The following is a 25,746-nucleotide window of genomic DNA, read 5'->3' on the forward strand; positions in this document are numbered from 1 at the left end:
GAGCTGTAGCAAACATGACAACGAGCTAGGTTGAAAAGCAAAGCATTTGTCCTATTATATGCCTGACGTCAACCAAGACCTTATGATTTTACTAAATGTATGTATGTAATGCACTTATGTGTAAGGGTTTTCAGTCAACCACCTTCATCTATTGGTCTGCTTATGTGCCATTTACTTTTTACTTCTACATATTACAGTATAACGAGTGTAAATGTAGGTCAGCCAGTTTAGCCATTGATGACGTTCAACTTTTTTTTTGTTTACAAAGAACACCTTCCACAAAGTAGTTCCCTTTAATGCATGGGACTGCTATTGCAAGGTGTGCTTTACAAGACCAAAAAACAATATCTTCCCTTTAGTCCGTGCTTTGTTTTCATTTGTGGTGTGCCAGCATCTCCTTCAATAATACATGTAACTAAAAATGACAAAACAAGCACTGACAAAGCCAAAAGACGGCCAGTCAAAACCACACATATTGGTTTTGCCATTGCCTGATCTGTTATTCAAGATCGTACTAGCCTTAGGTCCCAATGCGTCAAGACACGAAACCTATAAGCACTGTGCTAGAATTATGAGTATTAACATTTGTATCAATCTCTGGGGCTTGTGAACTAGATACTTTGGACTTGAATGACTTTATAACTAAATGTCTTGATCATCCAATACTGCCTGATATGCACAGGGAGCTAGGAGTTACTTGTATCCTAGCCTCATGTATACAACGATTCTGTGATGGAGACTACCAAGTTCTTCCTACCTGTGAAGTCCTACTGACACTATTCTGCCTTGATAAGCATTTGAACCCTAGCGAACATATTTACTGTTTAGTCTAAAATTCTAATATTAATATAACACTAGCTGTATAATTTGCAATTATCAAAAAAAATGTATCTAGCTCAAATGGATTAAAAGTTACCAAGGAGGCCGCATATCATACAGAATTCAATGCAGCGTCTGACAGACAAATATTAACCAGTCTTTCACATGATAATTGCTTTGTTCGGGTAGTGGAAACATGAGAATTTTGTCCAGATGGTGTTAATACCAGATGTGCTAAAGGAGTGTTTTTCTACAAACAAATAAACAAAAACCTACATCTTTAAATATACTTCAAAGGAAATGGAAAAATGTAATGTTTATAGACAGAAGATGCCAAATCATGTTTTCAACGCAGTCTTCCTAAACTAGTTTCTCAATAGAGCCCTCGGAATTTAATCGGGTCAGACATTTTTGCATCCCATTTCTATTCACAGTTTTCTGTTGCACAGGCTAAAACACATTCCTTAAGAGTACATTCCATTGAACATATAAAGACACCTGAAATGTATATTCGTCTCTTTATCTTTAATCCTTTTATTCTTTTTCTTTCTCTTCCACTCCCTTGTGCCAACGCATTTCGTCGTATGCGGGTATAAGTGTAAATTTTACATGAGCACTCACCATCTCTTTAAAGACCGCCTCTTTTTGTAATTTTTGCATCCCAGTCTAACTTCTGATGTCTTGGAAAATAAGGTAACTCTGAGGAACACACTTCCAAACAAACATTGTAATGTAGAAATTGTGCTCGGAGTTCGTTCCTTGATTGAAATGACAAGTAATGACAAAATAACGTGTGTGTGCTTGATGCACATTAAAAATCCAAATTTAATGGACAAAAAAATTGAATTCATCTCCATCGCTGGCAAGTACCAGTCCATTTATTTACCATTACGCCTCGTCAGAAAGGGACCAGCCATATGGAAATTAGACCTGGTACTGCTCCAATAGGAATAGTCCAGCCCAAACTACCAAGCCAGGTCCCCTCTAGACAATAACACAAGCAACCCCGGAATGGTTCTGGCCTAGTTAGGCATCATCACTGAGGTGCGGCACCCCGGAATGGTTCTGGCCTAGTTAGGCCTCATCACTGAGGTGCGGCGTGAGCCCACATCTGGACATACCCACTGCATGGGGTGCCTTACTTAGAAAAGCAACAAGCATTTACAATGCCACATGCACCACACACACAGCCACACACAGACAGACAGAGCCCCACACACAAACACAGACAGACAGAGCCCCACACACAAACACAGACAGACAGACAGAGCCCCACACACAAACAGAGACAGACAGAGCCCCACACACAAACACAGACAGAGCCACACACACACACACACACACACACACACACAGAGAGCCACACACACAGACAGAGCCACACACACCACACACACACAGACAGAGCCACACACACAGGGAGCCACAAACACAGGGAGCCACACTCAGGGAGCCACACACAGGGAGCCACACACAGGGAGCCACACACAGGGGCAAAGGAGGCTACTACAGGGACCATAATGTTAACACTGTCGGGCCTGCAGCGTCGGCCTGGACCTGTGCCCTCCACCCTGCCGGAATCACCATGATCCTCCGTGTATGCGGATGTTAATCCAAACCACCATGCATACACGAGCATCATGTTAACATTATACATCCAGAGCAGCACTTCTCAAATATACAGAAGAGCTTTCGAAAGTGTTAGTGCGCATAATAATATATACGCACGCACCTAATGGTTTACTGCTACCTACATATACACAAAGGTGCACTCTGGTGAAGTGCACTTAGAGTGTAGTACGCCTTTAATAAATGCTGCATACGTGTACCTAATGGCACAGTGCCTCTAGAGTATAAAGATGAGTGCATTCCTACTCCTAGTTAAGTGTACCTGATGCCATCAAGCTGCCTAAATATGCAGAACAGTACATTCCTTCGAAGTACTTCCCATAAACACAAAAATGTGCATTTCTGCCCAAGTGCCCAGAACGATGCAGTACTTCCTTAACATACAGACAGAAGAGTGTGCTCTGTCCAGGCGCAGAGCTGTAAATAAAGCACCGGGCTGTCTAAACATATGGAGAGGGTAACCCTGCACAACACCGAGCGTAACCCTGCACAACACCATTACACACAACAGCGCAATGCTCACACAGCACTACTGCCTCAATGTGTATAACGGTTCTATGCCCCCACACAAGAAGGTACAGGGTACCTATGCAGTAATCCTTGTGTCAGCTTCAAAACTAAACAAAACGATGCAGACCAATGAAAACGTACAAAAATAATCTTTGTTACATCCTTTAACGTAAAAGTATCATCAGAGTTCCGCACCAATGTTGCCTCTGCAAATCTGTGGGGTAATATTAAACTCAAACATCTGGCGGTAAACTAATTCAGTTCACACATCCAAGCTCTCCCGGTTTTAAGATTTTTCACTGGGTTGTCTGGAAATGCTATTGTAAAATGTGACTACGTTTACATTTTCGAGACGTCACAAACGCCATAAGACGTGTGAAATTGTAAAAAAAGGATTAAAAAGTCTAAACCCGTACATCATAAATTGCCCCCTGTGGTTGCTTGATTTTTTTTAACTAATTGTATTAGCCTTTATATACAAGAAACATAACCTAAAAAAACAGGCAAACGTCTTTATGGAAGCCTACCCTATTGGAAGAGTGAGCAGCTAGGTCAAAGAAGGAAATGCTGCGTGAATGACGTGGGAACAACCCACTGCTGCTGTCTATGAAAGGCTCTATATTTTTTTGTGCCAATTGCAATTTTCGTGCTTTGAGTTGTAGGCCAATACGTATAATAGTAAATATTACCTACAAGCCCCGGAATCAAAATGTTTTGGCTAAAAACCCAGGATTAGCTGAATGTCACTGAGGACTTGAGGGTCAGGTGGCAGTTGTCCTCAAAGCCCCCTTTCGCGAGCAATTTGAATCCCGTTGAGGAGGGGCAAACAAGTTGTCGATCTGCACGTTTTGAGCAAAAAACTTTGCTAGCGCTTGTAACGTTTAACCTGCTGCCTCGGGTTCAACAGCCTCCTCAATGCTGAAGCTTTGCTAATCGTTAACGTGCAAGCACAGTCCTGTCCGGGAGAGACGACTGCTGCTGCGTCTCAATGTGTGCCTCTCGGCTCCTGCACATCCAGCAACACCTAAGGCACGTAGAGGTAAGTGGGTCCCCCTAGCACCCTCGGACACCGCCCGCGGGGAGGACAAGGCCTCTGCTGCTTTTGAGAGTTTTCAGTGCCTAGATTCCGTGACTTGTTCAGGCTGTAGCCCCTGAACATGCGGCTACAAATCCCGAGCATGCAAACACCGTTGCCTAAAAACAGGTCTCGCTTCTGTGGTACAGGGCTAGTTGGCAGCTGAGTTGCAAACGTTAATATGTGCAAGGGAGTCGCAGTTCGGTAATTAATTGTAAATCTACCACACACACAATTCTGTGAATAGTTGTACAATAGGTAGGTCCTGGAATTCGTATTTTTTTGTCGGCGTGTTAAACTCTTCATTTTCTGTACGTAAGAAATTCGAGCTCTTCTGAGTAGCCGAGCGCTATAAAAGACACAATATAACATAACATAACATAACATAACACAATTCAACACGACGGTCAAGTAAAACATGATTTCCTCCAATGCCAGCAGGGCCTCTCAGCTGCAAGCACGCCGGTCTCCCCGAGGAGCGCTCCACACCACCACGTTTCTCCGAGGCAAAGCAGAAATGCCTCGGAGAAACGCGCCGCCATTTTGCGACTGGGGGGCGTGTTTTTAGCAGTTGTATGACGGATGACGTCACGGCTTGAAAACTGCAAAAAACGCCCACGAATTGCAAAAAGACGGGGCTTGAACGGAGTGACGCCACTCTCCTCCAATGGCTGGCCTCCATTTAGCAAGCCAGCCAATGGAGAAGAGGGGCGGGTTCAAGCTCCACTATAGGCAAAACATAAAATCTCGGACTCCGCCCACTGCTTACGCAGTGCGACGCAGGCCGAGACCTAAAAACGAATGGGCAGAATGCATGAAATATTCTCAACCCCGGGTAGTTACTCAAGTTGTATTCCACATTGTTCTTAGCCAATGGAAAAAACAAATAATTAAATTGTTGGTGAATAAAATGTTGATTTTTTTTGCTGAAGGCATAGTTTTATTTCTAGAAAAATCTACACATTTTAACCCACCAGGACACACAAATCAATAAATGTGTTGTAAAAATGGCATAACAGTTAAATACCAATTCCAATAGAGATGCAGCATAATTAGCATTTTATTATATGCAATTCCTCGTAAGTTGCCTCTTCTTGATGCCTATTTTGGTCGTAAACTATTTCATTGGCCCTGAGAATAGTGTTAATTGTTCTGTTACAAACATATGTCACAGCAGCTCTGATGTTGTAGGGCAAGGGACAGGCATGACCAACCACATTTAACAGTGAATCCTGTTGAAAACATTCTGGCTGATCATGTGCACACTTCAGCAGTGTATTAAACAACTGTCAACACAGCAATTTAACAATTCAAAAGAAAAATGAAGCTAGGTGATTACGTATTTGGTCTGCATGCACTGTGAATTACTAATGTAGAGGGTTTTGTCTTTTCTTACGAGCAGTAAAACAACGAACCCTTCTAAAAATAAATACTGGCTATTGCTTTTGTGCTCATATCACCAGAACCACACTAAGAATAAATACAGATTTATCAAATCTACCCGTTTACGGTCAGAAAAATTGACCTATACATTGATGAACAGTGTAACTTGGTTCGCTTGCTCACTTTCCCACTGGATTCAAGCTAGCTTGGCTGATGAGGGGTGTTACACCAAAACCGATCCCAGGATGCTGGTTTCCGTTCCAGGGAAGACCTGGTCTGGCAGTTGGGGCTGGACTGTTCCCATGAGGAACAGGGTCATGACTGCTTTGCATATGGCTGGGACTGATCTGGTGTGACGAAAGGAGCTAAAGAATGATGATAGAATCAACTCAGATCTGTGACGGGTGAGTGTCTGTAAAGTTGCAGCGCTCCGTCCATCATCTCCTTGTGTTTGCTATATTTGGTATGCATGCACCATCAATTACTAGAGGGCTTTGTCTTTTCCTAAGAGCAGTAAAACAATGAGCCTTCTAAAAATAAATACTGTCAATTGTTTTTGTGCACATATCACCAGAACCACACTATGAAAAATACAAATTTAACAATGGTTTTGAATCTGCCAGTTTACTCTCAGAAAAACAGTCTAATAAATTGATGAACAGAAACCATGAGGATTTTGATCACTTCTACTGGAAATCTGAAACAATCCATCCAACCCCATAGGGGAATAAAAACAGGCCAACTTACGATGACTGTGAAGCCTTCCTCCTCAACAAATAGTCCACAACATCTGGATCGGTTTCCAAAAGGCTAATTAGCACTTCATTCTGCAAATCTGGAGAGACCTGCAAAAACACAAAGAAAGTAGCATTTTAGTTCAAGAGCCGTTAAAAAAAATAAACATAATAATAAAACAAGACTAACTACATTATTTTCTAAAATCTTTCCACAAGGTTGAAGACACAAAGCTACATAAACTCAGGAAGGCGTTAAAACCTCAAGTGGCGACAACCTGCACCTCACGGAGGAATCCCAAAAATGCCGAACTGGTCTGAAGTTGCTTGTGTCCTTGTTCAGAAAGCAAATGGCTTAGCAATTCGAGCTGGATTGTTCCTACTAGCCCAGCTTATAGCCTGATTTATATACAAGTTCACCTCTGTAATGGAACAAACCAGATAAAAACATTTTATAATGTGCAAATGCATTTTGGAATTCCCAAATGTTGAAACAGAAATTATGTTTTCTCCATTTAATTATAAACAATAATTTAAAGGCATCTCACCCATGTTTGGGTGGTGCACCACCTTCAATTTTATAATTTTATGGGCCTGATGTGCAGCCCCATCGCTGCCATTTTAGTCCCTCAGAACGACGAAAACATTTACTGTGCATGTCTGTCAGTGAAAGCTTGGCCCACCAAATGCTAAAGTTACTTACCTGCGATAATGATCTTTCTGGTAGATACTCAATCTACCAGCAGATTTTTCATCCGTAGAACAAACCCAGACATCACACTGGACCCCAAAAACGTGAAAAGCTCTCTAGTAACGGGTAGAGGGTGGTGGACTTTGCTGTCATCAGAAGTGGTGTCAGTGAGTGTCACCAAGGCCATACGGCCCAACTATGCCAGTTTCCCTCTGTTTTTTAAAAGCCTTCGAGGCGAGAGCATGGACTGATATTGATGTAGATTTGCAGTATAATAAGATATACTTTGGGATCCTATTAACTTTCCCTACAACTCCCACATGAAACAGGGAGGAAGGTGCGTCAGTGAGCAATCTGATAGTAGATAGAATATCCACCAGATAGATTGTTACCACAGGTAATGCACTGTTTCTTCTGACGGATACATCTACCTGCAGATTCTTAACCTGTAGAGCAGATTTTTTAACAATTCCCTACCCAGGAGATCGGTTGATGGATGGTCAGAAGAGAAAATCTTGCAATATGTGCCTGGCAAAGCATCTCTGCACACCTCTGAATACAGGCAGTAGTGCTTTGCAAAGGTGTGCAGGAATACCCATGTTGATGCCTTCCAGATTTCCACAACTGGGTCCCTCAGGCAAGTGCATAAGCTGTGACCCATTGTGATCCATTGTGAGAGTCCTTTTTTGTACCAATGTACCTTTTTTTGGCACCACAGCACCAAACAAAGAGTTCATCATCCAATTGCAAATCCTTGGTGCATCCAGGTAGTAATTAACCACCCACCTAGGATCCAACCGATGCAACTTTTCCTCCTCTTTGGTAGGATAGTGAGAAGGCTCGAAGGTGGGAAGGGTAATGGACTGGCGAAGATGGAAAGCAGTCACAGCCCTGAAAGCATCCCTGGTGTGCAACACCAACTTATCAGAATACAAAAGAGGTGAAGAGGCAGTGGCTGCTAGGGCTTGCTACTCACTAACCCTTCAAGCAGAAGAGATTGCAACAAAAAACAATACATGAATTGCAACAGTGTTGAAGATCATAGACATGATGAAAACTACACAAAAAACAGTTGATGCGGCATTTCAGTATAACTTAATAAAAAACACCTTTTTCAGGACAAAGTGTTCTGTGACAATAAATAAAAATGTTTTTTTAATCAATTTTTTTAACCTTATTACAGAAAACTCTGTCCTGAAGGTGTTTTTATCAAGTTATGCTGAAATGCTGCGTCAACTGCTTTTGCGTAGTTTTCTTCACGTTTATGATCTTTAACACGGTGTGTTGCAATTCATGAGTTGTTTTTATTTGGTATGCTTAATTTAGGTCTAGTTTTTCAACAAAACTTTTTAATCAATAATTTTAAATAAACTTGAAATTTGATATTTACTTTTATGAATATTTGTTTTAACTTATTTCCGTGGTTTATTGTTACACTGTTATATTTCTTTGGCTCAACACATCATCCTGATATTTTTGAAAGGGACCACTCTGTTTCCTAGCATTCTTTTAGTGACACTATAAAGGAGCTCAAACAGAATTCCCATCAAAAAGGTAAGAACCAGAATCAAGTCCTTCTTGGGTGAGTACTTGTTTGTCAAACAATTGAGAAAATTTATAACAATACTAGACTTAAAAAGGGACAGCTGTTCTGGCAACAAAGGAACAATGACAAAACAGCTAAATACCCCTTCACAGTGCCAATTGCACAACCCCTTTGAGCCCGGGATAGTGTATATCCCACAACCTGCAATGACTTGGCCTGCAAGTGGTCCACATCATTATCTACACGCCATGCAACAAAATTGCCCCCTCTACCCGAGTAGGCAGATTTAGTGGAGGGACGACATGCTGATGAGATTACATTGACCACCTACAGAGGCAGCTGAAAGGAAAGAAGTTATTGCCGCTTAATTTCCAAGCATGTAGGAGGAGATCTTGGAGATTGGGGTATAGAACAATTCCCCTTAACTGGGAGAGAAGGTCCGGCCTGAAAGGAAGGTAAAGCAGGGGATTTGTGAAGAAGCGCAGAAGGTCCGCAAAGCACACCTGTCTTGGCCAATCTGGTGCAATGAGAATGACAGAGGCCATTTCTTGGCAAATCTTCCTGAGTACTCGAGTAATCAAAGGTATAAGGGGGAAATGCGTAATGTAGCTGAAAGTTTTACTTCAACTGAAAAGCATCCCCCAAAGAAAGCCCCCTTCAAAAGATACTGGAGAGTGAAGAACTGAAGGCATTGATTTTCTGACAAGGCGAACACGTCCATCTGAGTACAAGATGTCTTGGACTACCTTCGGCAGAAGATGCCACTTGCGATTGGCAAGATAATTCTGACTCAGGCTATTGGTTTTGATATTTATAGACCCTGTTAGGTGATTACCGGAGAGACAGTCCCTTTGGCAGTGTGCCCAACACCCCAGTGTACATGCTTCCAGGCAAAGGAGGTGAGACCCTACTCCCCCTTGCTTGTTCACGTAGCACATCTTTGTCGAGTTGTCCATCAAGATGGACTGACCTCCGATGGAGGGAGGGTAGGCCTTGTGTGCTAGCCAAATCGCCCGCAGTTCCAGCAGGTTGATATGAAGAACAAGCTCTACTTGACACCAAAGGCCTACATATAGGCTCTCCACCTTAGAGTGGAGGCATCCAACACTACAGTGGTCATAGTCAGGGGGGTTCAGGGAGAAAAGTAAATTATACAGCCCAGGTTCAACTTGTTCCCCCTACCAAACAACTTTTGGTGGAGTGCGGGGAAGATTACAATGGAATTCGACATGTTTCCCCCTTACTGTACCCATTGCCTGTGGAGGCACCACTCCAGGGCTCTTATGTGCCAACAAGCAGACGTGACTAGGAGAAAATAGGAAGCCAGCAGACCAAGGAATGTCAGGACTTTAAAATACTAGACCTGCTTGCCTGGTGGTGCAGGGGAGGAGGAGGAACATGTGGCGGAGGAGGGTTGCATGGTGGATTCCGGCTCTTTAACTCTGTTTCTACCCCTGTATTGATTGACAAGGCTGTTGTGGGAGTTGTGGCTGAAATTGTCTGGGCCAAAGGTTGGATGCTCTCAAGAAGCCACAAAAATTGTGAAACTGGCAACAATCTCTCATTGGAGGTGAAAGCTGCAAACTAAAGGAGTGTGGTGTGGCTTTGCATCGTTCTAAGTCGAGTCAGCTTTTTCACAAAAGAGTGCTCCCAATCAAAGGTAAAGTCGATCAAATTGGCCTGGACCTCTGCTGAAAAAGAAATCCGTAGCCAAGCATACCTCCAAATAGTAATCAAAGTGGCCATGGCACAACCCACTGCCATATCAAGGTCTGACTTGATGGGAGTCATCTGGCCATCCAAGATTACCTCCTAAAAATTGTCCTTCATATCATCTAGAACATGTGGCAAGATCATTTGGGTCATATCCCATAGGACACGAGTGTACCTGGCTAAAAGGCAATTAGTATTAAGTATATTAAGGGCCATACTGCCTGCTGAAAAAGCCTTTTTGACCCAGCCTCAAAGAGCTTGGACTTTCTATCAGCGGGAGCAATTGAAAAGGTTCATGTTGGGTGCTAAAGGAGCATGAGGCTTAAAGATCCATTGATGGATGGGCTGAAATTAATGCCAGGTCACTTGGTGCTGGGTGACAGCTGCAACCTATGAGATGGTCAACTGCTGGGGTGGAAGAAAGTTTCTCCCATGAGGCAAACAGTTTCTAAAATAACCTTGTTAAAGAGGACAAGGAGTTCTGTAGAAGCAGCAGAAGGCAGGAACACCTCAATGAGAATGTTTGTCTTGGAATTTGTAGTGGGCAACTGAAGATCTAAGAACCTTGCATCCTTTGTCACCACTTTACGTAAGGAAACTACTTCAGGCATTGGCAGACTAACAGGGAAGTTCATAACTAGTTATGGGGAAGTGTCAATGCCATTGGCCGAGGAGAGTAACTAAAGTTCATCCCACCCATTGTCTCTGTATATGATGGTGTTGGAATCCGCCTCAAAGAGATCATGCAGGCGCTTTCTATATTCTTCTTCCTCTAAAATTTGTTTGACATCCCTACGTGATGGGGGGTGTAGATGGGCTGCAATGTCTGTGGCATCGTATCTGGTGCCGGTGGCAGAGGAGACACTGTTCACATCAACATTTGTTGAGGCGTCATGTATCTGAGCACTGGAACAAAAGAATATGGCATCAGCTCTAAATCTGTTGCAGCAGCGCCAAAGGGCATAAACATCGAACGTCAGTATAGAACGCGTGGTGCCAAAGGCATACCAGTCGTCATCATGACCTTCAAAATGTTGGAATATATGGCATTGAGGAACACCGTCAGGTCTGATGCTGGGGTCGGGAACTAGGAGAGGGCCAGCATAGATGTCATGATCAAAGGAGGTAGGGGCACTCCTCGCCAAAGGTCCCAGAGGATGTTTGGAGCCTGGTCCAGTGACGGAGTAAGGACTGGGCGGAGGTGGAGCTGTTCAAGTTAAGTTGTCCAACTCCAGCTCTGACTACAAAGGTCCTGTGTGAGAGGGAAAGTGAAAAGGGGACTTATCTCTGGAATGTTTCTTTGGTTTCTTGTGCTTTTTCTTACACACTGAGTAAGAGGATGGGGATCTCAAGTGATGTCTTGATCATTTGCTGCATCAATAGTTCTCTCTGGGCCTATCCATGAAAAGCTTAACTTCTCACCTTGTTATGGCCTTAGCGTGCATGTGGAAGCAGGAAGAACATGCCCAGGAGTCATGGTCTGGCCCTAGGTATCAATAGCCCAATTAATGGGGGTCAGTAATAACCCTCTGTCCTTCAGAATCCCTACAGGGATTGAACCCTGATTTTTTTAGAGACATGGTACTGCTGTGAGATCTTTGATGAGAGGTTGCTCAGAAGAGCAAAGTTCCAGATCTGTGTTGAAGGCACAGAAAAAAGGGGACTGACGTCACTGCGCCAGAGTGGGCACTTTATGGCCTCGGTGGCATTGACTGACATCACTTCTGGCATAGACTGAGTCCGTCACCGTCTCCCGCCTTGAGAGCTTTGGGGTTTTCTAGATTCAGTCTGACACCTAGGATTGTTCTACAGCTGAGGAATCTGCACATAGAAGTATCCTCCAGAAATGTGCTGTTTGTGGTGCCTACAACAGGAATGAACTAGTGCTCTGTTAGAGAAGTGGCATATGAAACTGAGGCTTGAAACTCTTCAACAGTATGCTGCACGGTAACACTTGAAAAGCAATACCAACAGCAGAACCCCTGCCATCTTGCAACCACCTTGTTCATGTCCCTGCCTCTGTCTGACTTGCCAGATTAGAGTTCTTGTATTCCTTTATGATTAGACTTTTGGGCAATGTTTTAACACATCATTGCCCCTTTCTTCGCTCTCCTTTCACTGTCTCACCCCTGCTGACACACGCACCAACAGACCCATCACCGTGAGGCAGTTAAGCTATCTGTTATTTAGGTGAGCTGGGGAGGTCCCGAGGCGTTTGGATCACCTGCTGCCTGATTTAAGTCTATCAGCAAGGGCGCCAAATTTCTCTCCGCCTAAAGCGCTATCTTAACAAATGCCGGCTCTGAGTGTATGGCTGCAGTCGCAACCTAGCGCCGGGATACACATCATTAACCGTCATGCGCTCATAACCCAGAGACTGACCACAGCATGCCACTGGGAGTACCGGTACTCTCTTAACACAAGGAGAAGTCCCGGTACTCAATGGAAGAACACGGAGAAGTGCCGGTACTCCGTACCAGTGAGTACCGTCCCATTTAAAGCGCTGATAATATGGTTGTATGTAGAGAGCATCCTTGGTGGAAATCCCAGCTGATAGAGGTTGCAGATTAGAGATGATTTGTAATGTCAATATTTGTCTAATTAGTTGATGTCTAAAGGTGCCTATTGGTTTCAGCTTTATTAACAAGTAGAATTTCCATACAGTTTTTTTTTTTTTTTACAATGGGCACATGCAGTGAAACGTTATTAAACCCATATGCCACAGGTGGGTCAGGAGAACCCATTTGTAACTTGTCAATTGGATTTTCCACAAGGGCTTTAACAGGAACTATTTTCAAAAGCATTAACATAGATAGTTTTTTTTCAGTATTTAGAAAAGGGACTGGGTTGTAAAGGTCCCTCTACAGTGGCATAGATTGTGCGACTATTCTGTTCCTGGTGCTAAAACTGCATTGATTGTCACTCAGATTTTCTAATAGAAATCCTCTGACAAATGAAGGCATGTTTATTTGTGTTTTTTTCATTGCTGGCTTCCAAATAGAAGTTCGCTCAAGGCCGATTTGCCTTGTCCCTCGGAAGAGGAAAAAGTTTTATGATTAGGACATTTAGTCTAAATTATAGATATGGTTTATGGGCTGGCTGAACGAATAACATTGAAGAGGTGGCGCAGACAAGTTATCTGCACGTGCGAAGCAGCTCTGCTTAATAAAAGTATCAATGAATGAATCCAATCCTCATCTATTTTTCGTTAGGCCATATTTTCAATTGCTGGTCCCTTCTTGCCGTTATATTGAATCCTGTCAACACAGAGAGAGCACAGTGGCAGCATTGTGTAGTGTGTTCAGGAAATAAAAAGCGCCCCAAAGCCATCACTAAATTGCACATGTAAAACACATTTTGTGCTATTTTGCAAGAAATTAAAAGTGTTCTGGTTGTTATTAATCCACATTAAATTCGCAGTAAATCAGATTCACACCCCCTAAGAAAAAAGCAAATGTTTAAAATGTTATCACGCTGCTTAAGTTTTAAACATGGATGAAAAAAGAAACCCATAACGGCATAAAGTTGGTGCCTTCGCTGTGCATACATTTGTTTTCAAAATCCAGGCACAGATCAAGAGTGACCTGCTTCTGAAAGCTCACTGCCTTCTTTGCTTGTCCCAATATGCTCTAGTGCAGGTGCGTTTGCCAGGGGCTGTTACTGCCATTGCAATACACAGGTGAGACGTTCCATTACTTATTTCCCCATACACCTTTTCTCCTACAATTACAGTAGTCAGGTCCTTTGGCAGGTCATTATAGTCCTATTCAGTGGGAAACGCCAGCTCTTTCGCCCTGGTACCATTTAGTTGCCCTTATAACTGCTCAGTGCTATGGAAAAGGGCGGCATTGCTAGGTAAATAGTTAGAAATGTCTCTTGGAGGAAACATTTCTTAACTTATTCATAATTTAGGCATTCTCCTGGAGTAAAACAACAGCTGGTGGTTTGTGCGCCTGTCACATCAAGGAAGCTCCATCGCATTATCAGCTCAATTGAACCCCCATGTTGTTCATTATGTGCCCACAACCATGCTCTGAAAGTTTGTTTCCCTGACATGTGGTGTGAAGGTGTATAAAGTAATGAAGCATGTTGTTTGCTTCCGGCAGTCACTGCACGCACCACTGATCTCCTTCGTGTGGGAAATCTCCGTAACCTCACTTTTGTTTTCTTACTGAGACATAGAAGAGCAAAAACAGTGATTCATTTGAAACAGACATAGGTGTTGTTGCCCAAAATTGTACTAAGGAGGCCACCACCCACTTTTAAGCCCTGGTGTGGCCCACATTCAAATGGATTTGTTTCAAGTCTCAATCAAATGCGACAGCCTCATGAACGCAGTTTCATCAGCAATAACCTCTTAGTCCACAAACGCATATGGCCATCCATCAAGACATACAATAAATCAGAAGAAAACATGACACCTGCAAGGCTGTCTCTGCAGAACAAGAATCCGATGCAATATCAAACTATACATCAGGGTTATGTCAATGAGATTATGAGAAAGATTTCTGATGCTACTTTTCTGATTGATCCCTTGTTGGGTTATTGCCCGAGGAGCTAGGGGGTTTGATGCCAAATGCTGCTGTCTCAGCTGGAGATTTCTGTTTTAACAGCCTGTCGTCTGCTTTCTCTGCCGAACTGATCCAGGATAAAACTATGAAGGAAAATTGAATATGAATTGTATTAACGTGTTACGATTTCCTTCAACAGTGTGTGTAAGAAAGGAATAGGAGGTAACAACTGAGAACTGCACACAATTAGCAAGGTTTTTTTTGGACATAGAGCAGGGTATTCCCACCTTAATCAGCTATATTTAAGGGCACTGGAATTATGCAACAGGGGAGGGCTAAATAATGCGGCTGGGTTGACTAAACTATCTGCCAAGAAAAAGCAAATTATGTGGCACATTGTCCGATGGTATTACTTCATACTGTTGTCATTTTTTCAACATGTTAACACTGGGCAGAGGGTTGACCACATTAGTACCAGATTACACATAAATAGAGCAATAATCAGCTGAAGGGTGACCAGTCAACCTTTGTGTGAATGGCTTTTAAGTGTGACGAGCTGTTTCGCTACGTTTTTAGTAGTGTGGAAGCGTTCCAAGTATATACTTTCGTGCACTAAATAATAACGAATAATAATATTTTGATGTTACTAAAGATTCTGAGTTTTGCTTTGCATTACCTCGACATGTTGATTTACTAGTGAGTTTTGTTGTACAGTACTTACTATGATTGTGAATCTTATAAAAACATAATGGAGCCTGAAACAGTACATCCTGATACTGTGACGAGCTGCTCTGTGGTGGTGTGATGTGTCTTATGATGTTACAAGTTGCCTTGAGCTCTGATGTTGTGATGGGTTGCAGTGAGCAATGATGCGATGCAGTAGTGTGCCTTGAATTGTGATATTGTATTGAGCTGTGATGTGTTCATATGCTTTGTTCAGTGCTACATGCTGTCTAGTGATTTTTTATTAGATTTGAGAATTGCCAAACATTTCTTCATGCAACCTGGAAATTACAAGCAGAAAACTATACCTAGTGTGAAGCTTAAGAAGCTGTAAAGCTGAGCTTTCGCATGTAAATCAGGACTTTGTGACTATGTTGTGTATAAGTGTATGTCTGATATGTAAACTTACTGATCACAGATGTCACTGCCTTATTGATGGCCCTGCATTTGCCACCAGCCAGACACAGGATCCAGTTTAAGACCTGCTGTATTCGCACTAAGGTCTTAAATGGCATGGCTACTTGATTTGTGGATAGGAACGTCAAGAAATACATCCCTAATCAGATTGGTAAAGAAAAGTAAAGGAGGCTGTAACTTCTCGGTACAAGTTTCTGTCCTATGGAACTCTCTCCCAGATCACTTATACCACATAGGTAATTGTATTCGGTTTACGAAACCCTTAAAAACAATGCTCTTCAAACAAATATTTCACTGTTTACCATCTTCTTTAGCTCCAAAATGCTATAATTGGATCCTCCTTTTTTCATCAATTTGCAGTACATATGTGGTGTAAAATCCACAATTTTTATCAATTTTTTTCAAAAGTTTCTTGCGGGGGGAGAACCCCCCCCCCCCCGCACCCTCCTTTTGGGGTTCGTACTCGCTCGCTTCGCTCGCTTGTTACATTAGTGTACAGCATTTATTGCCTCACCACTTTCAAAATCCACCAGCCGCCACTGGTGATAAAGGACTGTAACACAACCAGAATCTTGATCAGAGGAGCCCATGGGAAAGGTGTAGAAGCCATTCAGTGAATTACACAATATAATGTAATATTATAAAAAAGTCTGTGGTGAGTGCTTGTCTATGTGTGGGTGTAGTGGGTGAGTGTGTGGATAAGCGTGTGTACATGTCTATCTGTAAGTCTGAGTGAAAGGGAATGAATATGTGCAGCTGTAAGCATGACAAGCACAATTCTGTTATAATACTGACCCTAAATGTAGAACTTAGTGGAATTCTTCTAAGCATCCTTGGCATACTTTTACACACCTCTGCTATGATTCTGGTATTTCCTGGTATACTACAAGCATCTTTATCAAGTATAATGCTAGTATAAAGTTGACACTAGTCTAGGAGTCGTCATTTCTATCATAATGGAGGCATAATTGGCTTGCGCTGGTGATACATAACATGCAAAGTAGACCATATAAATGATTGGCAATAAAATGTAAAACTGTTTTTTGCACTGTTAGCACTTGCCTTGTGCAACTTTCTGGGCCCATAAAGTGCTATCAGATAAATTGAAGTTCACAACTGAAGCTGGTTAACAAATCAATACATTCAATGAACGTTAAGTACAATGGGCTCCACAAGGAAGACGGAGAATGAATAAGTTCTCAAACCATAAAGGTTTTTTAAAGGTTTACAGAAGGCAAAATCATCAAGTAAGTATCAGTCAATAATTAATATATGAATGAATCAATTAATAGGAAGCTGAAATCAATTTAGTGATAAGTAGGAGGCCGAACTAGCATGGAGTCGCCTCAAAGGGACGGGTTAAGGAAAGATAGTTCTGTCATAAATAGAGCATCCTAAATCTCTCACTCTGCTCTGCGTGGAATCTATTAAAAAAGCATTCCGCCCTATAAACTACTCTGCTCTAGCTTAAATCAAACATTTTTTAAGATTGGATCTTTCATGAAAATTGTGTGTAGGTGTAACAATCGGGATAAAGTAAGGTGATACAAATGTATTCTTCTTCGTTTCTCAGTATTCAGCACAACACAAATTCTCTCAGTGCACTTCAATCTTATACTATACGTAGCAAGATGAGATACAGGGACCAACGTGTACTCTGCAGGTGTTTTCGTGAGTATGCTACTCATAACATTCCAGGATTAGCACAGTGAAAAGAAAACATTCACATAGTAAAGAAACAAAAAGAAAATTAAGCTTACAATGAAACCTTCAGATTTTCAGAAAAATTCAATATTCACGTCACAAAGTATGATGACAACAAGTGTTAGTCATTTTGAAATACAGGCCATTTGCCATGGTTAATCTAAATATTAATAAGACACAGTAAAATGTGCTTTTTAGGTCTTGCCTGAGCTAGCGCATGCGCTACACTGGCGAGACTTTTAGTAAGGGCTTCAGAAAATGTTACCACTGTGGCTTAGGGCATGCGGTCACAAGCACTCGCGCAGCCGGCAGCTTTCAGCGCCCGAGGCGCCATCTGTAGCGCAATCACTCGCGTGCTTTTTAAACAATTTCCTTTTTGCGCGCCCGCACAACTCGATCACCACTCGCGTGTGTTTTGGGTGCACGCACACAACTCCTGGCCTTGCGATATCACCGCATGAGGCATTTCAGCACGGAAGGGGCCGGGGAGGTGTTGCTGGAGCCGTGTGACAACATACATTGTAAGCACTAGGGCGCAGTATGCTATGCTTGCACTGCTGCCCTGCGTGTGCCTCTAATGCTGATCTCCTCAGTAGAGTTGACAATCTGTTGCAAAATAAAGCTTCCTAATTAAGGTTTTCCAAATAACTGCAATTACCACCAACACCTAGTCTCCTCTCTGTTCCACTGTAAATTTACATCACAGTATAGGCTACTACAGCCTGAAACAGGCAATGCTTTAGATCGTACTCCCAACAGGAATTAACCAAACACAGACCAGCCAAAGCTTGCAGCCATCTTGCCAAAGTGATATTTCAATGAACAGAACAGCAAAGGAGGGCACAGGCAATGACAAAATTATTTAAAAAAAATATAATAAAGAGCAGCTTTGAGTCTCATTTTCTAGAGCTCTTTATAATCAAAGAGCTAAGTGTTTCAAATTGTATGGGTGTTATAATAGTACACGTCTACATATTATTTAAAAGGAGGCTTGCACCCCACTTCTTTGTTGTCTTTTACACATCTCCTTTACAGTGTCTCTTTCACAAGATTGCGCGATAAGGATGGGGCGGGGTTTTGGAGTACTCATGAAAACTTTAAAACATATGCTGGCTGGAACCACGCAGTGAACAAAGGGTCACAGTCAGTGCATCCGTTACTTGAATTTTCGGGAAGTTAACCATCCACACCTAAAAAGAAGGTTTTGAAACTAAATCGGACCCGATGATGCTTTTTATAGCATGCATTTTTAATGTCATTGTTTAGTCAGAACGCTGCACGTTTTTAAGGCACTTCTGAATGAGACACCCACTTTTCCTCGAAGTGGTCAGGTGGTTGGGGTTTCTCTCCAAAATGGATCAAAACTTTTATTTTACACCACTGTTCTCATATACATGGTCTAAAAGCCACATTTAAAGGAAGTCCAAAGAGGCATTTATATATAACAAAAAATCAGTAGTTGGGAGTATTTGATGCCATACCTCCCTTAAACAATTTGCAAAGCACATGGACAAATGAAGCTTTCTTTACGCTGATTTCTCTAAAACAGAGCTAAACAAGCATTTGCAATGCAATAGGTCTCGCATTTGCGAGAGTTTGAACTATTGGCATTGTAAATGATAATGCCTTTTGTTTATATTTAAGAAAACCTGCAAAGTGTGTGTTTAGGCACTGCTTGCAGGTTTTGAAAACATAAATAAAAGGCATCGTCATTTACAATGCCATAGCTCAACCTCTCAAATGCGAGACCTGTTGCATTGCAAATGCTTTTTACATTTTTTTAAAATGGACTCTTTTAGAATAGTTGTGTCAGACACAGTACCTGATTCTGAGCCTCATGTGTGTGTTTTTTCTTTTTTTACATGTTAACTTAATACACACCTTGTCATTATCAAGTAAAATAGTTTCACAAACCATTTCTGTGTAAAATTGTCATAAATAGATGAGCGAAAAGTTCTATGCTCTAACACATTTCATACCAATGTAGGTAATTTAAGTGACTGGATAAATTGCTGATTTTAGTTTCATGAGCACGTAAGAGAAGGATGATCAAATTATAAACGCCTAAGCGCTGGTATGTGAAAGGAAGTCAACAAATTTTGAAGATTATAATTTATGGAAAGAAATTTAATTTATAGCTGGTTGGGTTTTAACTGAAAAAACAGACACTAAATTGATGGTTGGCTGACCAACTAGAAAATGTTGAACTCAAAGGTTAATGGGTGCAAAATAAAGGGTCTGATCCCTGATTTGCTCCCAATGGCTGTAAAGCAGTGGAATAGACAATCACTTGAGATGAAAAACAATTTATGTCCTTGTGATGAAGCCAACATTTAATGAATTTCCAAGGATACAAATATCTCCAGTTGAATAGGGAGCTATTGTGTTCACATAAGATACCTTTATTCTGGGGACCAGTTCAAGTCATTTGAAGCGGCAATAGAGATATATTTGCTACCACCTTGCAGTTTCATTAATATAGCAGATTACTCAAGGTTGTGCAGGACACATCAAGTAAAGGATATAAACTCCTGTATTATCATAAATGCTCTTACCACTTGGTGGTTATGGGTAGGTGAACAGGCATACTGTTGTATAACGTCAGAGATGTCATGCAGAAACCAGAATTGAAAAAAAATGGGCGCAAGATTGTGCTATGGCACTCACAAATAGTGAATGCGCCAGAGTTATCGGACAAGTAATAAAAAGCATATACTAAAGCCTGATTTTGTCTAATACTCGTAAAGTTATTATACAGAACATATAATGTTCCAAAAACCCTTCACAATATTGGTGCCATTAGAATAAGGGATTGGCCAAACTGCAGAGAAGAGATGGGTAATTTAAATTGTATAGCTTGTGAATGCCAAAAGCTATTATACAATCGTTCTAGAAAACTGTAGCACATTTCTATACACAATTTACAGGGATTTCTTGTAAATTACATCAAAGGCATGTCTTTTTATAATCAATTTATTTAAAAAAGTAAAAAAAAATAGCAGCAGAACCTGCACTATTATTGACAAGAAAAACAATTCCCAGTCACTTGGTAGTGTGGACTGACTGTACGACATAGTAGAGGGGTCATCAGCTGAAGAAATTCATAAGAAAATAACCTATTTAACTAACTGACAAAATGTTATTAGTCTGACCCACTCTCCTCAAGAGTTACTCACTTGAATCTGTCATATCTTTTACCATTTATTATTTTGGTAATACCAGTGTTGTAGAGTAGACTCCTCAGAATGCAATTGTACAAGAGGAAGTCACAATTTATGCCATTCAAGAGTTACTTGACAAATGCATTGCTAGAAATTGTATATGTGCATATGCTTCAGTTTTTTTTTCTTCCTTGAATTTATTTCATGTGTCTGGTTTAAAATGGTTAAAGAATATACATTACAAAAAACAGGCCCTAATAAATCAGGCATCATCATTTGGGCACAGGAAATTCTTACGAAATCACTCCAATCTTCTGAATGTCTGCTTTAACTAGAAAAAGGTCAGATAACAGTTCTGACCTTTTGGTCACATTCAGTGTCTCATTTCAGCTAGCTACTTTACCTAGAACTCCTATCTTGCTATCCGCCAATATGTCAGTCAAATAATTTTATGTCAGATGCAAAATCCATATATCTTCATAAAAATAGAATATGTATATATATATATATATATATATATATTACCTACTGGCGGTCGCCAGTAGGTATATATAGTTAGGATTTTTTCTCTATAGAACGTTTGAAAATTCTATGTCTAATAACTTTGGCGTTTGTGGACGGAATCGGCTGACATTTTCAGGAAATTGCACATTTTGTTTCTGAGCAGCCCCTGAAAATTTAGGGGGGTTTCGTCAAGGGGGCAGAGAAAAAAGGGGGGTCCCAAAACGCGTTTTTAACATTGAGTTTTCCATAGGGCGTTTGGCCTCACTTTTAGCTCAAACGGCTGAATGGATTTGCACGAAACTTGGCAAAATTGTAGGGACTGTTAGCCCGATGTGCCTTTGCTGGGTCTCAATATATGTGCTCCAGTGGATTTTGAGAAATTAACGTTTAAAAAAACAGATATATCTGTGACAGCGTCCCGGATAGCTCACCAGTTCGCGTACTTTTCGCGTAACGGAGCTTTGCGATGCGAAGCTGATTGGCTCTCCGGTGTCTGTCAACATTCTAAACAGTCCGGAGCGGCCGCCATCTTGTCTCTCGGTAGGATCGAGAGACAAGAGTAGGAGAAAAATGAAGGGGGAATTTAATGAAAGGGGGCAAGGTAGACCCTTCTTGACCCCCTAGGAATGATGTTGGGGTTATTAAAGGGTCCCGTGGGGCAAATAAAAAAATTTTGATTTTGTGCGGGAGAAGCGCTTTCCGGTTCGCGAACCGGGTAGTGAACCGGTAGCGAAACGGGAATTCGCAATTTTGTTTTTCGTTTTAATTAAATTACAAGATGGAGGAAAAACAGATGTGAGAAATGGGTATAAGGGGGTACGGGAGACGTATCCTGACCCCCTATGTTTTCTGAGGGTGGCTGAGGAGGCTCATATATGTTGATACTTGTCTTCCAGCGGCTGCGCGTGAGCGTTTTTTTTTTTTTTTTGCTGCGTGACGTCTGTTAACGTTCGATTCGAAGGAAATCAGGAAGTGTTGACCGCCATTTTGTCACTGCGAGTAAATATATTGTTAAAAATAATTGTTATAAATTAATTTGTATTGATAAACATTGTCTGCGCCATCTTGCTTTTTTTCCAATGCCACACTTTTGTCGTGCACGGCAGCCATTTTAAATGCCTTGACCAGACCCCCTCTCTGCACGCCGCCGATCGTGACGTCTGTTAACGTTCGATTCGAAGGAAATCAGGAAGTGTTAACCGCCATTTTGTCACTGCGAGTAAATATATTGTTAAAAATAATTGTTATAAATTAATTTGTATTGATAAACATTGTCTGCGCCATCTTGCTTTTTTTCCAATGCCACACTTTTGTCGTGCACGGCAGCCATTTTAAATGCCTTGACCAGACCCACTCTCTGCACGCCGCCGATCCTCAGCATGGCTCACCACCCTCGCAAGCATCCTCCCACGCACTGGTCACCCCCGCTCTGTCTTATGCATGGGCCATAAACCTCCCCCCATCAGCGCTGCTCTTCCCTGAGAATCACACCCTGTGCCCGCCCGACACCACCCTTTCACCCTATTCACTACCGCACCCTCTGACATTCTCTTCCTTTGTGTCTGATTGTCCAGGCCGGTCCCAGGCTATCACGTAGCCCTGCGGATGTAGTTTATGGCCTTAACTGTAAAGAAGAAAACAAGTTACTTACCTGTAACTTAGGTTCCCCAGTATTGGTAACTTTCATAGATTCCCATGCTTTGTATCATTCCCCGTCGTCGGACTGGGAGTCTCGGTAATAAAAAATATCATAGTAGTAGGTACAAAAGAGAAAGGAAAGGCCTAGGCCTCATTCCCTTTTGTAACATATCAGCCTCTTTTTGTAAAAGAGACCAAACTCTAGGCGTCAGCCAATCAGAAGAGGCTCACCCTTAGAACCTTCCTGAAGGAACCTCAGAGCCTCAGATTTTCGTAGCCGTAGTGTGCTAGACACCATACCTGCTGAAGGCTGAGCTTTCCCCGGGGAGGTGGGTGGGCGCATGGGAATCTATGAAAGTTACCAATACTGGGGAACCAAAGTTACAGGTAAGTAACTTGTTTTCTTGCCCCAGTATTGGAACTTTCATAGATTCCCATGCTTTGTATCAGAATAGCAAGCAGTAAACATCATAAACACATTTTGTAAAGCAGTACATTATAACATTAGCAAGAAAGTACAAAATGTGTCACCCATGGAAGGTGGGATAGAAAGGAAAGCTCACCCATCACTTGAAGAGGTTTCTCAGGACAGCCTGGCCCACAGCCGCATCATCCTGCTGCAAGGATTCTAAGCAATAATGCTTAGTGAACGTGTGTACGCTGCTCCAGGTAGCAGCCCTGCAGATGTCCTTGACATGTACCCCCGCAAAGAGGGCCATAGAAGAAGCCACCGACCTCGTCGAGTGAGCGCGGATCTTGCCCACCAGAGGTTTTCCTGCTAACTTGTGGCAATGCAGAATGGCACTTGAAATCCATCTCGAGATCCCCTGTTTGGACAGAGGGAGACCCTTGTTTGGACCGCCGAAGGCAATGAATAATTGCGAAGATTTTCTAAAGTCCTTGGTGCGGTCTATGTAGAACTTTAGACAGCGTTGCAAATCCAGAGTGTGCAATGTCTTCTCTGCTGGAGTGACTGGGTTCGGAAAAAATGTTTTAAGTATGACTGGTTCATTTAGATGAAAGTCAGTGGGGACTTTGGGAATGAACCTTGGGTTCGTCCTTAAGATGGTAGTGTTCTTTTTGAACTGCAAAAATGGTTCCTGGATAGTCAGGGCCTGTATCTCCCCCACTCGCCTCGCTGACGTGAGGGCCAAGAGTAGAGCTAACTTCCACGATAAGAACTTTAGGTCTGAGCGGTGAATCGGCTCAAAAGGTCTTTTCATTAGCTGAGCCAGGACTAAGTTCAGATGCCACGTTGGAGGAGGAGATCGCACTGGTGGATAGACCCTGAACAGGCCTTTGAGGAATTGCTTGACAATTCTTGCAGACCACAAAGAAGGACCTTCTGAATCTCGAAATCGCCGCTAAATGAACCTTGATAGTAGAATGGGACAGATTAGACTTAGCTAGCGAGAGTAGGTAAGGCAGGAGCTGATGAGGTTGTGACGTGAAAGGATCAATCTTTTCTTTTTTTGCACCAAATACAGAATCTCTTCCACTTTAATCTGTATGTTTTGTTCGTGGACGGAGCCCTCGCCTGAGAGAGGATGTCTTTGACCTCAGTGGAAAGTGGGACATTCATGTATTCTCGCTGGTCAGGAGCCATGCGGTCAGGTGCAACGACCTTGGGTCTGGATGCCAAACTTGTCCTCCGGACATTGCCAGGAGATCTGGAACGTCCTCTAGCGTTATCGGAGGTACTAGCGATAGCAGATGTAGTTCGGTGTACCAGAATTGTCTTGGCCATGCCGGGGCTATTAGGATGAGTCTGCATGGTTCCGTTTTCATCTTCCTGATGAGACGAGGAAGCAGGGGGATCGGTGGAAATGCATAGAGGAACCTCCCCGTCCAGGCTATCGACAGGGCATTGCCCAAAGAGTCTTGGTGATGGAACCTGCTGGCGTAGGCTGGACACTTTCTGTTGGTTGGAGTTGCAAAAAGGTCCACCTCTGGTGTGCCCCATTGTTGAAAGATTAGATCCAGAACTTGTTGCTTCAGCTCCCACTCGTGTGTGACTGAGGTGAGTCTGCTCAGTCTGTCTGCGCCTTCGTTGAGCACTCCTGGTAAGTGCTCCGCCCTCAGAGAAATTCCGTGAAGAATCGTCCCTTCCAGAATCTGCTGAGCCTCTCGTGACAAGGGAAGTGACCTGGTCCCTCCCTCCTTGTTCACATAATGCATAGCCGTGGTGTTGTCTGTCCTGACTAGCACCTGTGAACCCCGGAGACGCGGAAGAAAGGCTTGAAGGGCCAGCCTGATTGCTCTCAGCTCCAACAGGTTGATGTGTAACTTTTGGTCGCTTGGGGACCAATGGCCGCTGACCTGCAGGTCCTGCATCACAGCTCCCCATCCCTCCAATGACGCATCCGTCGTCAGTATGTGAGGTGATGGAACGCTTGCGAAGGATAGACCTCGGCATAAGTTCTGCTGATTTGACCACCAACGCACTGCATCCTTCATGTCTCGAGTGACCAGTACTTTGTCGTCGAACGATCCGTGCACTTGTTGCCACTGGAGGTCCAGTTGCTCCTGCAGGGGGCGCATCCGGAGCCTGCAGTGCGGGATCAGGGGGATACAGGATGACATTACCCCCAGCAGCGACTTGTAGCTGCGTACAGAAAGGCACTTTTTTCTTTGAAGGTTTCCTGCTAGTGTCTGCAGTTTCTGAATCCTCTCTTGAGTCGGAAAAGCTTTGGAAAGCTGCGAATCCAGCATTGCTCCGAGGAACCGAGCCCTCCGTGACGGCAGCAGCGTGGATTTGTCTCTGTTCAAGGTGAGACCCAGATTGTGGAACAGAGTGGTGCAAGCCTGCACCGCGTCCTGCGCTAATGTTTTGGTTGGGGCCTTCAGTAACCAATCGTCCAGGTAAGGGAAGACCTGGAAGTGGTGTTTTCTCAGGAATGCTGCGACAGGTGCCAGCACCTTTGTAAAAATCCTTGGAGCAGAGCTAAGGCCGAATGGCAAGACTCGGAATTGAAAATGGCTCTTTGC

The 25,746-nt window shown here is 42.7% G+C and overlaps 1 protein-coding gene across 2 annotated transcripts in view; it reads right to left on the reverse strand.

Annotated features, from left to right (window-relative positions):
* Positions 1-25,746, reverse strand: part of ARHGAP6 (Rho GTPase activating protein 6) — a 1,594,767-nt gene that overhangs the window by 162,084 nt on the left and 1,406,937 nt on the right. For both annotated transcript variants that reach the window (XM_086934307.1, XM_086934308.1), the window contains exon 10: positions 6,164-6,261. In XM_086934307.1, the coding sequence (XP_086790433.1) occupies positions 6,164-6,261 (98 nt within the window). The remainder of the gene's footprint in view (positions 1-6,163; positions 6,262-25,746) is intronic.

This window comes from Lissotriton vulgaris, chromosome 8 (genome assembly GCF_964263255.1).
Source record: "Lissotriton vulgaris chromosome 8, aLisVul1.2, whole genome shotgun sequence".
NCBI lineage: Eukaryota > Metazoa > Chordata > Amphibia > Caudata > Salamandridae > Lissotriton > Lissotriton vulgaris.